Source organism: Spermophilus citellus (assembly GCF_964194105.1).
Source record: "Spermophilus citellus genome assembly, chromosome: 10".
Lineage (NCBI taxonomy): Eukaryota > Metazoa > Chordata > Mammalia > Rodentia > Sciuridae > Spermophilus > Spermophilus citellus.
The window spans coordinates 31,565,777-31,580,399 of record NC_138197.1 but is presented as its reverse complement, the minus strand read 5'-3'; the positions used below and the strand labels follow the sequence as shown (position 1 = coordinate 31,580,399).

The following is a 14,623-nucleotide window of genomic DNA, read 5'->3' as shown; positions in this document are numbered from 1 at the left end:
CACAGAACATCCTACCTGATTCCAACAGACCATAGCACACCTCCCCAAAAGATTGATTGTTTTTGGCAAAATAGTAGGAACCCAGCCAGATGAGAAAGCACAGGACTGGGAGGCAAGAGACAGAAATAGGGGATCCAGTCAAAGTTATACTCATCTCTATGATAAAAGACTAGGTGACATGGAGGATACTGCCTGGCCATGTGATCCCTGTCTTAGCCTGCCAGACTCCTTCCCTGACACTTCCAGTGCATTCCCTGCTTAGTGACAGCAATTTGGCTCCCCTCTCCCCAAAGTTACTTCTTAGCAGGATTGTCAGTAGTTGCTGAGACTCCCGCCTGTGGTTTGACAGGAAAAACCCAGACAAGGAAAAGTAGGACCATCTTAAGAAAGGGCTGGTAGAGGTTAGGAGTATAACTCAGTGGTGGAATGCTTGCCTGACATGCACAAGGCTCTGGATTTCATCCACAGCAACTGGGGGTGGTGGGTGGTGGGGAGAAAAGGCTGGTGCTGCGCTTCAGGGCAGTGCCTAGCTTTTGCCCCTGAACCTCTAGACCTGGAAGGAGTCTCAGAAATCATCTCAGTTGCTCCCTGGATTTATAGATGGGAGGCAAGTTCCAAAGAGGAAAGTTATTGACCCACTGTCACACAACAGTTTCTTCTACCATCCTCCTCACTCCTCACCATCATCAGAAGGATCCCTGATATTTTGACCACTATTTGGGTCCCCTTTCCCATGTTCTGAACAACTTCTTGCTGTTGTTGCTGGGGGTGGAACACAGGGCCTCATAAACACTAAGTAAGTAGTCTACCACTGACTTACATCCCTAGCCCATATTCTTGACCCTGAACCACCCACCTGTCCATTCCCATTCCTTAGTCAGTTTCCCAGCAAGCTGACCAGTAGGGCAGCCAATTCTTTTCTCCAAGCTCCTGAATGCTGTTTAACAATCTGTGACTGAGGGTGAGAGGGAAAGGGCAGAGGAACAGAGGCTTATTCCTCAGAAAGCACAATGAGATGCATCCCAGGTATGCAAGGTCTGGTTGTCAAAAGCCACACCCCTGTCCCTGGATCTGCCATTGCCAGTATCCCCTGGAGTTTGATGTTCTGTTAGGCTTCTTATATTCCCCTCTCTTGCTCCTGGCTTAGGTTTGTGACACAGACTATGTCCAGTATCCAAACTACTGTTCCTTCAAAAGCCAGCAATGTCTGATGAGAAACCAGAATCGGAAGGTGAGCACCCCAACCTGCCCCCACCTCCTCCTGCCAGCCCTTCAGTCACCCACACCATGTATGTGTATTCTGAGTTCCCCTCTTCCAGAAGTTGGGCTATGGGGAGCCATTTCTATACTTGCATCTGTAGGTGAGGGGCCTCTTCAGGGTGCTTCCTCCAGGCCTCTGGTCCTGGATTAAGCAAGTCCCTCCTCCCAGGCACAAGGGTTCAAGATGAAGGAAGATGGTGCAGACGAGGGGAGGACACTGAGGACATCACACCTAGGCTAGAAATTGGATGTTGAGTTTTAATCTGGCTTCCTTACTTACTAGGTAGCCTAGGATAAGTCAAGTGCCCCTCTGTGCTTCAGATTCCTGATTTCCAAAAGAAGGGGTTTGAGCCACTTGGTATTTCCTCCATCATACAGAATTTTTTTTTTTTTTTTTAGTTTCCTCTTCTCTTTTACTGCCCACCTCTGGTTCTTGTGATGCTTCTGACACCTCCTCACTTACACATTCCTGGCACCTGGCTCTGTGTCACAGATTATATGCACAATCCCCATGTAGGTATCCCGCACGAGATGTCTGCAGAATGAAACTTACACTGTTTTATCCCTGACCAAAAGTGAGGACCTTGTGCTTCGATGGAGCCAGGAGTTCAGCACCTTGACTCTAGGCCAAGTTGGATGAGCTGGGATCCATTCTGGCCCCACTCCAGCCTGACAGGTCCACTTTCTTTATCTGTCAGTTTGCTTACAGGCTGCCTCTCATGGGTCTCTTACCTAGTCCCTAGTAACACTCTCCTTGGGTTGGGGTAGCAGTCCCAGAGAGGTCCACAATGGGAGTTCCATCTGCCTTAGGAGAATGTCTTTATATAAAGTGTTTATTTTCAGCCTGTGTGCCCTTTTTTGGTTTGATCTTCATCCTCAGCACTGCCACCTTGCCCTTGGGAATCAACCTCTAACCTCCCAATTTTATGGATCCAGCTGCAGATGAGAGAACCTCATGGGAATGGTACTCAGGGAAGCAGCCATCTGTCAGAGAAGCAGAAAACCTAAGCAGTCAGGGAATTGGATTGAAGAAGGCTATGGCCAGGGTCTTAGGGATTATGTGTACTATGAGGGCATGTGTGTCTTCATTTCTGAAACTCTGGGTTCTGTGATCTTAGAAGTGAGTGTAGGATTGTACCTCTAAAGGATAAGGGTCAGAGCCTGAGATCATGTCCACGGGGATCAGCTCTGGACAAGTAGGGCATAGCTTACACTTTTTCAAGAGAGGAGAATCACATGTTGAATTTCTTCCTCTACTATAGGCTCACAGTAGTCAACAGTATTTTTTTTTCTTGCAGTGCTGGGGATCGAACCCAGGGCCTTGCACATGCTCCGCAAGTGTTCTACCACTGAGCTCATCCCCAGCCCATTAACAACATTTCTAAAAAAACTTATGGAAAATTTCAAAAATGCACAAAAATAGTATAATGTGCTGGGTATGATGGCACACACCTGTAATTCCTACTGGGGAGGCTGAGGCAGGAGGCCAGCCTGGGCAACTTAACAAGAAGCTGTCAGAAAGAAAGGAAGGGAGGGAGGGAAGGAGGGAGGGAGAGAAAAGAGCTGGGGATGTGGATCAGTGGAGAGCACTGCTGGGTTCAGTTCCCAGTTCCAAGAAAAACAAAACAAAAAACAGTATTATGAACCTTCGTGTACCCTTCACCCCACCCTATATGACCTATCATTCAACAGAATGTTAGAGGTCCTACAAAGCTTCATAATAAAGAAATTTTAACCTAATGTTTTCCAAACTCATTTGACCACAAATGAGTACTACTTGCCATTTGAAAACTTAGGCTTATGTTTTCTGAGGGGCTGTGCTCAGCTGCAGGATACAGAGGCCAGGGTGTGTCATCTGAGCTTTCTGCCCTTCTGAAACTCCAAGCCTGGGGAAATAGACCTGAGTAAAGAGGAAGCATCCAGCCTGGCATTGCTGGAGGAGCTGGGTGTGTACTGTACTGGAAGGGAGAGAGGAAGAGACAGAGGGCCTTGCAGAACACTGGTATGCAGAGAGAACCCTGGGCAGGGGAAGGTACAAGCAGAATTGCATGGGGTAAACCACCTGGCTGACCTAAGAGAGGAAGAGACACACAGGAGAGGGTATGAGTGAGAACAGTGAGCAGCAGTGGGTTAGTCATCGGGCATCAGTGGTGGGTGTGCCAGTAAGAGTTCCCGGAAGCTGCTTGAGTGTGTGAGGGATGGGTGGGGGAGGTAGGTGGTAAATTAGGGCTGGATTAAGTGTCATTAGCTGCTGGAGTGGGGGGTTTCTTCTCTAGTCCATGAAGGCCTCTGAGGTCAATGCTTCCTCTTCTCTTTCTCCTTGGCCCTGTGGGGTTGGGTGAGTGCAAAGAGCTGGGAGGGATGTGCTGAGAACTGCTGGGGTGGGTGTGTCACCACCCGCCCAGGAGCAGGTCCTACCAGCCCCACCCAGCACAGAACAGGCAGCAGAAGCCAGCTTGGGGCAGCCACAGAGCGACAAAGGGAGCACAGGTATGGGGGTGTGACAGGTGGGGTTGAACTGCCCAGGGGGGACAAGGGGCAGGACCCCTCTTGTGGAAATGGGAGACATAGGTGGGGATGTAGATGAGGGTGGGACTTGGTCCCTGGAAAACCTTTTTGAATACAGTAAAAAGCCCAAAGGGGCTGCCTTAGCCAACAGATCTTCTCAGAGCTGCCGGATGAAGTAGCCAACATGTTTGACACACCCAGGAGTGCCCCTCTGAAGGTGATCCCAAGGGATCCCAAGCTTCCACTCCAGGGCATCCCAAGGGTCCTCCCCTTCACCCTGGAGGTCCCCCTTTCATGCTTAACTTGAGCTTCCAAAGGGAGGGGGCCTCTGGGGAATGCTTCCAATATTTTCCAGGCCTTCTTTTTTTTTTTTTTTTTTTAAGGGGGTGGGGGAGAGAGAGAGAGAGAGAGAGAGAGAGAGAGAGAATTTTTTAATATTTATTTTTTAGTTATTGGCGGACACAACATCTTTGTTTGTATGTGGTGCTGAGGATTGAACCCGGGCCGCATGCATGCCAGGCGAGCGAGCTACCGCTTGAGCCACATCCCCAGCCCCCAGGCCTAATCTGATTAAACTCTGCTAATGGGTTCACTGGCACAGATGTGTTTTTATTGTTATCCTTCTCAGGTAACCAAGGTGTATTTTACATATATTTTTTATTTTTATTTTTGCGGTGCTGGGTATGGAACCTAAGGCTCCAAGGATGCTAGGCAAGCTTTCTACCACTAAGCTCTAGCCTCATCCCCCAAAGGCATATTTCAATGCACTCTCAAGGAAGAATGGCCTCCACCCAAAGGGCTCATCCTTTTTTTTTTTTTTTTAAGAAAACCTTCTTTTATTTATTTTTTTGAGAGATAATTTTTTTAATATTTATTTTTTAGTTTTCGGCGGACACAACATCTTTCTTTGTATGTGGTACTGAGGATCGAACCCGGGCCGCAGGCATGCCAGGCGAGGCCACATCCCCAGCCCCTGGGCTCATCTATATAAAGGGATTGGGCTAGATGGTCTCTAATGTCCCCAAGGTGCTGACAGAGTGTGGCTTGAAAGGAAGGAAATTTCAGATATTAAGCCCAGGTGGGGAGAGACTGTGTGTTTCTGGGACCAATGAGAGCTGTTGCCTATCTGTAACCTATGTTTATGGAAGTCACTATAACAAGGGGATCATATCAGATTGTTATTTTGTTATTTCCAAAACTTTTTTTTTGTACCAGGTATTGAATCCAGAAGTGCTTTACCACAGAGCCACATCCTCAGCCTTTTTTTTTTTTAACATTGTTTTTAGTTGTAAATGGACACAATACTTTTATTTTATTTTTTATGTGGTGCTGAGGATCAAACCAGTGCCTCACATGTGCTGAGCAAGTGCTCTACCACTGAGCCACAACCTCAGCCCTCCCCAGCCATTTTTAAAATTTTTGAAACAGGGTGTCTCTAAGTTGCTGGCTTTGAACTCATGATCCTCTTGACTCAGCCTCCTAAGCCGCTGGAATCACAGGTGTGTGCCTCTGCACCTGGCTGCAAAACTTTTTCCCGGGAGATGGAGGGTAGTGATTGAGGGGAAGTGGAAACTTAATTCTGTATTTATGTGTGTGTGTGTGTGTGTGTGTGTGTGTGTGTGTGTGTGAGAGCATGCTTGCTCATCTCCCCAGCCACCCAGAGACTGAAGATCCCAGCTCCATCTGTGCTGCCTGATGTCATCAGCTCTCCCCACTCTGCTAACCTCAATCTTTATCCCAGAGACATTTAATGCCCAGGAGAATTAAAAAAGAGAAAAAAGTTGGTATAGTTAAGAACTGAACTTAGGGCTAGGGTTGTGGCTCAGTGGCAGAGCACTTGCCTAGCACATGTGAGGCATTGGGTTCAATCCTCAGCACCACATTAAAAAAAATGAACAAATAAAAGTATTATGTAAAAAAAATTTAACTTGTCAATTTTAACATTGCTGTTACTTCTGAAATAAATGTGATATTCTGGTTTTAAAAAAAATGAAGGGGAAAAAGTAAAAAAAAAAAAAAAAAAAGATAGCTAAAAGGGTGAGAGTTGAAGGGGCTGTGGGTGTGGTGAGCACTTACTTAGCGTGTGTGAGGCCCTGGGCTGGGTCCCCAGCACTGGTGGCAGGGAAAGGAGGGCTGAAGCCAATGGTACACACCAACAGCAAGAGCAAGGTGAGGGAGGCTGAAAACTTCCAGGAGATTGTCTAGAAGAGGACCTGCCAGGCTTAAAGTAAGAATAAGATGCACATGGGGCACAGGTCATCAAGGGCTGAACCTGTTGCAGTGACTTTTTGGCTGGGATTTATTATCTTCCACTCTTGAAAGCAGGGTGGAGGGAGATGTGCAGGTGGTGTGATGTCATCCACATATCGGGGAAACTAATTGAACTTTGGGCTGCCTTTGCTTTCTGCCTTTTCCCAGAAGAATGTTGGGAGAGATGAGTGTCTCTAAGTTGCTTAAGTTCTAAGTTGCTAAGGCTGGCACCCAGGAAGGGAGAAGACATGGCTAAGGATGATGTTGGAAAGGCTGGAGGAAAAAGGCTATTGTGGCGTAGGGTGTGGTAGAAGAGACTGGAGTAGGAAGTTTGGCTGAGGAAATGGGAAGGAGGGAAGACAGTGATAAGACAACACCACTCCAGCCTGAGCCCAAGAGACCCCACTTTTAGGCAAGATTGTGATCTCTGAGGCAGAAAGGAGCCTCTTCACTCATCCTGGAGCTCAGACTATCTCCATATCCCAGGCCTTCCCATCTCATTCCTGCACCTGAGACCCAAGATAAACTGATAAACAGGATTTGTTTGTACTCCCAAAGAAGTCACGGGACCAAGGTTTTCACAAAGATGTAAGACTGGGTGAAGCTTCTGAAGGCTCAGACCAGCTGGATCTGTTTGCAGAGACTGAATATACCAATGTGAAGGGATGTTTATAATTAACCCTGTCTGAAAGTGTGCACCCGCCCCCAACATTGCCTGAACACAGAAGCAAGGAAGTGGGTCTAGCTAATTTAACTAGCAGGTTAGAACTTTTACCAAAGGGGTATTTCCTGTGTCTATATGAAACACCGGTTGGGTGTTTAAAGAGGTTGGGGCTATCCCAGAGCTGATCTTAAGGGACAAGGAGAGTCCTTTTCAAACTTTTGACCTCGGGGAGAAGGCAGAAGGATGTGAATAAAAACAAAAGGCAAAGAGAGAACAAGGCATTTGGTGCATGCGCGGGAGGGCCAGGGGGAACAGCACAGAGATGGTGCCACACAGAAGTTGGACATTGAAGAGGTATTTCTGTTCCCCTTCCTGTCCCTATCATCCTAAATCACCTAGTCCTTTGTCTTTAGCTCCCCTCTGCATTATTGGCCAGTTGCCAAATAACATGGCTACTGAGGGCAGGGGTGTGGAGAACAGTGAGGGAATGATCATGATCTAGCCTCCTGCTCACTCTTACTCCCTCATTCTTACTTCCTGCCTGTGGCAGAAAATAGCCCTGCCCTTCTGGCTTATCTCAGCCAAGAGCAGCACCCAGCCCAGCTCAGAGGGCAATGGGACAGGTCCCAGAGGCCCTGAGGAGGTAATAAACCTGGACCCTGAAGGTGCAGAAAGGAAGCTGAAGGACAGATGCCGTGAGCAGCAGGTGGCGGCACATGCTCTGGTGTGTGAGTGGTAATAGTGGGGTGGGATGGTGGTGAGAACAGTTCCCATAGCCTCGGTGTATATGGTGGATTCTTTATACCTTGCTGCCTTGTAGTTGAGATTTGTTTGTTGGTGTCTGCATGGAAACATGCTTGTGAAAGTGCCTGATTGTATAGTCTTGTCTGTGTAATAGGATATAATCCCTAAGGCAGGGGCTATGTCTCCTCTTCCGGCTGTGGCCCATCATCTGTGCACATGCTTGTATATTACCCGGTGTGTGTGAACATTGATTTGTATGTTACTGGGGATCTGTATGCACATCTCTTTTTTCTTTAATTTATATATAAAAAAAAATTTTAGACGTTGATGGACCTTTATTTTATTTATTTATTTATATGTGGTCCTGAGAATCAAACCCAGTACCTCACACATGCTAGGCAAGTGCTCTACCACTGAGCTACAATCCCAGCATCAAGCACATCTCTTACTGTTTGAATGTAAAGCATCTCCATGTCTGTGAACAGACATGTGTGTAATGGTGTGCCTATATTTCCACATCAGTTTGTGTCCATGTTACTGGACTTATGTAGGCCTCCACGTCCCTCCTCCTTCCTGGTGAAATGAAACCCCAGAGTTCCTTCTCTCTGAGGCAGCTGCTGTTTTTTTGATTCCTACATTTCCCCAACAACCTGACTTCTTCCTCAAGGCAGGACTAGGGGAGAGGGTCTGTGCTGCCCCTCCCCCATGCCTACATCCCATCTTCTATTTCCTGTTTGCCTCCTCTTTGGCAGTTTTTTCCATCTTTGCCATCTGGCCTGGCACTGTGCCCATACAGCTACACAGATAGGAGCCTTAGGGCTCAGGGAAGCAGGGGAATAAGGTTGTGCCAAAGCAGGGGCCTGGCAGCTTTCAATGCTCAGTTTGACCTTTCTGAATGATAGAAAGAGGTAGCTTCCCCAGCTCCACTGCTCCCCAGTACTGGGGATGGAACCTAGGGCCTCCTGCATGCTCGGCAAGCACCCTGCCACTGAGCTACTTTCCCAGACCTGAGACAGTATCTCACTCAGTTATATAGACTGGAACTTGTGATCCTCCTGCCTCATCCTCCTTGAGTTGCTGGGATTATAGGAATGCACCATTATGCCCAGCAAGTGGTGGCTTTTTGACAAAGAAACTAGGGACTTCTCTTCTTTGGAATAGGGTAATAGAATCATCATGATTTCCTTTACTATAGGATTCCTAACCTTTCCTTTGAGTAGTAGCTCAAGGAATCCACTTTGGTCTATGTAACTTTGCAACTTTTTAAACAGAACAACTGGTGATTCTTGGAAAATAATTCATTTGTTCAGTTTCTAATGTGTGTTCCCTAATTATAAGGAGCCACTATATGGTTCTCAAGTAATGGTTAAGAATGATAAAGGGGGCTAGGGATGTGGCTCAAGCGGTAGCGCGCTCGCCTGGCATGCATGCGGCCCGGGTTCGATCCTCAGCACCAGATACAAACAAAGGTGTTGTGTCTGCCAAGAACTAAAAAATAAATATTAAAAAAAATTCTCTCTCTCTCTCTCTCTAAAAAAAAAAAAAAAAAAAGAATGATAAAGCATGGGGGCTGGAGTTGTGGCTCAGTGGTAGAGTACTCGCCTGGCATGTGTAAGGCACTGGGTTCGATCCTCAGCACCACATAAAACTAAATAAACAAAATAAAGGTATTGTGTCCATCTACAAAAAAAAAAAATTATAAAGCATGGGCTGTGGATGTAGTTCAGTGGTAGAGCCCTTGCCTATCACTCAGAGGCCCTGGTTCAATCCCCAGCATCAATCAATCAATCAATAAACACTTTATTGATTTATTGGATTATAGAATAAACTATTATTGAAATCTTAATATGAGATGTTTCCAAACAGTCCTTTTAAAAGACATGGTTTCATACTAAGTTGGTTATACATGTGGAACCAGATAGGAATGTGAAAAGAAGTGGTTAGGTGCCTGGCTTTTTTTTTTTCCTCCAGTGCAATGGATTGAAACAGGGGTGCTCTTAATTGAACTACACCCCCAGTCCTTTTTATTTTTTATTGAGACAGGGTATCACTAAGTTGCTAAGGTTGACCTTGAACTTGTGATCTTCCTGCCTCAGCCACCCAAGAAGCTGATATTACAGGTGTGTGCCACCATGCCCAGATGGTGATTGGATTTTGACACAAGAGATGTTATAACAGGATTATGAGTGGGCTAACATGTTGAGTGGGGAGTAGATTTCCTGCCAGGCAGCCAATAAGTGTCACTCAAGTCTGTGAAGTGCAAGGATTGAAGTGAACATCTGCAGAGTGTGGTCCCCACCCCAGGGCCTTACCATCAACGTGAACCAATGTGCATAAAACAACTGAGGGGGTCAAAGCAGCAAATTAAGTGTTTGAGTTCTCTCTCTCTCTCTCTCTCTCTCTCTCTCTCTCTCTCGTTTTTGTTTTTCTTTTTTTGCTAACAGGGACTAAATTCAGGGCGCTTTACCACTGAGCCACATCCACATCCCTTTTTCATATTTTATTTAGAGACAGGGTTTTGCTAAGTTGCTTAGGGCCTCACTAAGTTGCTGAGGCTGGCTTTGGACTTGGGATTCTTCTGCCTCATCCTCCCACTGCTGAGGTTACAGGCATGAGCCACTGTGCCCAGCTTAACTGTTTAAGTACTTTTTAATTTTTTTATTTTTCTGAGAAGGGGAGCTACAATGTTGCCCAGGCTAGCTTGGAACTCCTGAGCTTAAGCAATCCTCCTCAGCCACCTGAGTAGTTGGAACTACAGGCATGTACCACTGTGCCCAGCTCAAGTATTTAAGTACTTATGGGAAATTATAAGGAGGCATATATGTGTGTTTGTATAAAGAAAGATGAGTTTGTTACCAATGTTTGAAGTTGGGAATAAGAAGTAAGTGGTGTTTTGTTTTTTCAGTACAGGGGATTGAACCCAGGTCCTTGCACAGGCTAAAGCACTCCACACTGAACCACAACACCAGTAGGAATTGGGTTATTAAAATGTATATCAGTTGGACAAATGAGGAAGTAAAATAAGTTACCCCTGAGCACAGATTTCATATAGTTAACTATAGAAGACTAGGTGCTCTATCCAGCATCTATCCACTTATTGAATCATCCATTCTGGTTGGAAGCAACACAGTATATTTTTGACTTTGGAACTGGGCAGTCCTGGGTTTTATCCTCAACTCATTCCTTGGTGATTAGCTCTTGGGTTTCTGTTTCCTTTCCTATAAAAATGAGGACAAACACCTACCTCAAAGGATGGTTGGAAGGGTTAGAAATTAAGTATGAAACATACCCTGGAATATGGTTACTATTATTTTTCAGTCTACATTTATTGAGGTAGGTGCTGGGGATACAAAGATGAATAAGCCATAGTCCACAGTCCCTCCCTCAAGGAGCTCACAGTCTAATGGGAGAGGCTGATTAGAATAATTAATTACAGGGCTAGGGATGTGGCTCAAGTGGTAGCGTGCTCGCCTGGCATGCGTGTGGCCGGGGTTCGATCCTCAGCACCACATACAAACAAAGATGTGTCCGCCGAAAACTAAAAAATAAATATTAAAATTCTCTCTCTCTCTCTCTCTCTCAAAAAAAAAAAAAGAATAATTAATTACTATACACATGGGAATAGCTGATAGACCTGTGCATCCCTCCACCCTGGAAAGCACAAGGCTGAAGGGACAACATCTGTCCTGTGGGGGAGGCAGATCACAGGGTCCTGAGAAATTTGCCAGTTGGAGAATGAGAGGAAACAATACAAAGGCAGAGGTCTGAAAGTGAAAGTGAAATAAGATGAAATGGGTGAAAGTGGGGATGTCTACCCAGAAACAAGTCTGATTTTATTTGCTTTTCAGAATTTTAAGTCCCATTTGGTATTATAGTCATCCCTTAGCATCCCTGAGAGATTGGTTTCAGGAATCCCCCTTGGATACCCAAACCTATGGATGCACAAGTCCCTTAAGTAAAATGGTATAATATTTTCAAATAATCTAGACATATTATCTTATATACTTTAAATCATCTCTAGATTACTTATAATGCCTAATACAATATAAACGCTATGTAAACAAGTTATACTATATTGTTTAGGGGATAACATCAAGAAAAAGGTTGTATATATTTAGTATAATTTTTTAAATTTTTTTTTTGTGGTGCTTGGGATTTGAACTCAGGGATACTTTACCACTGAACCCCCCACTCCTTTTAATTTTTTTTTTTTTTAATTTAAGACAGGGTCTTGTTAAGGTGCTGAGTCTGGCTTCAAATTTGTGATCTTCCTACCTCAGTCTCCTGAGTAGCTGGGATTACTTGCAATTGGTTGAATCCATGGATGTGAAACCTGTGGTTATGGAGGGCTAACTGTATCTCATTGTCAAATTGGCACTTTACAGGAGAAATGTTTATTTCCTTAAACTGTTCCACAACATCTCTTGCTAGTCTCACACTACCAGTGGTGATGATTGGTGGGAGAAAAAATAAATAATCTGGTATTTTCAGGTTTACAATTTAATTTTCTGCAAGAGTTTATCTATTTTGTAGTGCTAGGGACTGTAGCGGGAACTTCAGCATGCTAAGCCACATACACACTGAGCCACGTCCTCAGTGCAATAGGCAAAATTAAATTGCTTCTTTTGGATGGAACCAGCTTCGTTCATGTCTTGGGATACTTGCTCAAGGTCTGAGACAACTTCTCTCCCTAAGATGTGGCTGACATTATTACTTAATGGCTATAGAGTTGTTGTTTGAGATGACGAAAAAAATTCTGGTAATCATTATTGGTGAGGATTATGTATCATTTTAAATGTACTTCATGACATGGAATAGTACACTTAACAATGATGTTAGAAGCTGGGTGTGGTGGTGCATGCTATAATCCCAGCTACTTGGGAAACGGAGGCAGGATTGTAAATTTAAGGCCAATCTGGATAATTTACCAAGATCCTGTCTCAAAACAAAAAGTTTAAAAAATGTCTGAGGAGCTAGGTGCCATGATGTATGCCTATAATCCTAGCTACTCTCGAACCTGAGCCAAGATCACAAGTTCAAGACCAGCCCCGACAACTTAGTGAGACCCTATCTCTCAGCTCAGAGGTGAAGATAGAGGGCTTGCTTGTTAGGCATGAAGCCCTGGGTTCCACTGCCCAGTACTTAGAGCTGGGCCTACTGGCATATTCCCTCCCACACTCTGTAGTTCCAGTTATTCAGGAGGTTGAGGCAAGAGGATCACTCGAGTCCAGCAACTTGAGGCCAGTCTGGACAGCATAGTGAGATTCTGTCTCAAAAAAACAAAAAACAAACAAACAAAAACAACAAAAACTAATTGGCCTTAGGGAGTTGAGGAAGTTGGGACACTCCAGACCACATCCTATTCTTTGGCTTGTCTACCTCGTGGCTGCGTCCTTGATCAGCCAACTTTGCCTGAGGACTGAAGTTGCTGCAGCCTGCTCTTTAATGGCAACTGAAACAGTACTACTCCTTACCTCCACCCTCTCTGGGTCCCTTATGTGTCTTCACTATCAAACCGCTGTGTTCCCTATCACAGAGCTAACTTCCTCTTGGAAGCTCTTTAGGTAGACCCTCAAGGGGGAACACCCAGAAAAAGCCCAAAGTACTCTTAACATGCCTCTGCCCAAAGCAGCTGGGCAATTGGCCTATAAAGTACCAATACATTCTTATTTCCATTTTACAGATGAAGAAACAGCATTAGGGAAGTCAATCAGGATGAACCCATATTGCTCTGACATCAAATATCAGAAGGGTGGATGTGATGAGTGAGGCTGGGATTTTGTACAGGACTTGGGAGTCTGAACTTTATTCTTTAGGTAATGGGGAGCCAGTCTAGCACCTGGCCTGGAGAGGTGCTTCATACTATTTTTCCCACATGATGAACCTATTTAAGTGGACTTCTTTGTTATCTGCCTCCCTCCAGTGGAATGTAAAGTAGGTGGGGGTGGGGGGAGGCCTATGTTTTGCTCACTACCCTGAACATGCCTGGAATCTTTTAAAGACTTAGTAAGCATTTGAGGTAGGGAGAGTTCTTTTAAGACAACAGCAACCTAAGCATTTTATATACATGATTTTATTTAATCTCTAAACAACTTCATGAATTAAAGCCTTCATGAGCTTTTTTTTTTTTTTTTTTTTTTTTAATACTGGGAATTGAAACCAGGTTTGATTTGCCACTGGGCTAAATCCCCAGGCCTTTTTATTTTTATTTTGAGACAGGGTCTCGCTAAGTTGTTTAGGGCCTTGATAAATTTCTAAGGCTGGTCTTGAACTTTTGATGGTCCTGCCTTGGCCTCTGGAGTCTCTGGGATTACAGGCCTGTGCCACCACACCTGTCTAGTAAAGATCACTTTTAACATGCTGTGCCACCCCCATTCAAGGTTAAATAAGATGAAGTTTAGAGAGGTTAACTTTTCTGAGGTCACAAGGTGGCAAAGCCAGGATTTAAACCTAAACAGTCTAGGGCTAGGGATGTAGCTCAAAGTAGAGCACTTGCCTACCTGGGTTGAATCCCCAGCACCACACAAAGAACAACAAAACAAACCAGACAGGGGGCTGGGGATGTGGCTCAAGTGGTAGCGCGCTCGCCTGGCATGCATGCGGCCCGGGTTCGATCCTCAGCACCACATATCAACAAAGATGTTGTGTCCCCCGAGAACTAAAAAATAAATATTAAAAATTCTCTCTCTCTCTCCTCTCTCACTCTCTCTAAAAATAATAATAATAATAATAATAATAATAATAACTATTAATTAAAAATTAAAAAAAAAAAAACAGACAGTCTGGAGTCCCTGACTCCAGAAGGAAGGCATTTAATACTGTACAGTACAGTCCTGGTATAGATGCTATTTTGGACTGGATGCAAAGAGGTGCAAGATGAGGCTGAGAAAAGTCATGAGGCCAGCCAGTTTAAATAGCTAAACATTTGTGTCTGCTGCCCTGTCCCTGCATAACTTTGACTTTTGATTTGCCTCTCCATTCCAGGTCTCCATTGCTGATGAGGCTGTGACTAAAAGCTTCCAATCCTTTACAGCCATCGGACCCTGCAGCCATAGCACATATTTCCATGACCTGCTTCTCCTTGCTTTTGGACGGTCTCTGCACAGCCTCCAGGTCCCTGTACAACCTCCAGGCTGCCACCCTGGAGGTAAAAGGGATGCCTGGATCTTGATGTGTCTCATGATGTATCCAGCCTAG

The 14,623-nt window shown here is 45.0% G+C and overlaps 1 protein-coding gene across 1 annotated transcript in view; it reads left to right on the top strand.

Moving 5' to 3' along the window:
* ACRBP (acrosin binding protein) overlaps positions 1 to 14,623 on the top strand; it is a gene marked incomplete at its 3' end in the record, with an annotated part of 22,440 nt that extends 7,817 nt beyond the window's left edge. The window contains exons 9-10 of the mRNA XM_081309817.1: positions 1,148 to 1,231; positions 14,411 to 14,623. Coding sequence (XP_081165943.1) covers positions 1,148 to 1,231; positions 14,411 to 14,623 — 297 coding nt within the window. The remainder of the gene's footprint in view (positions 1 to 1,147; positions 1,232 to 14,410) is intronic.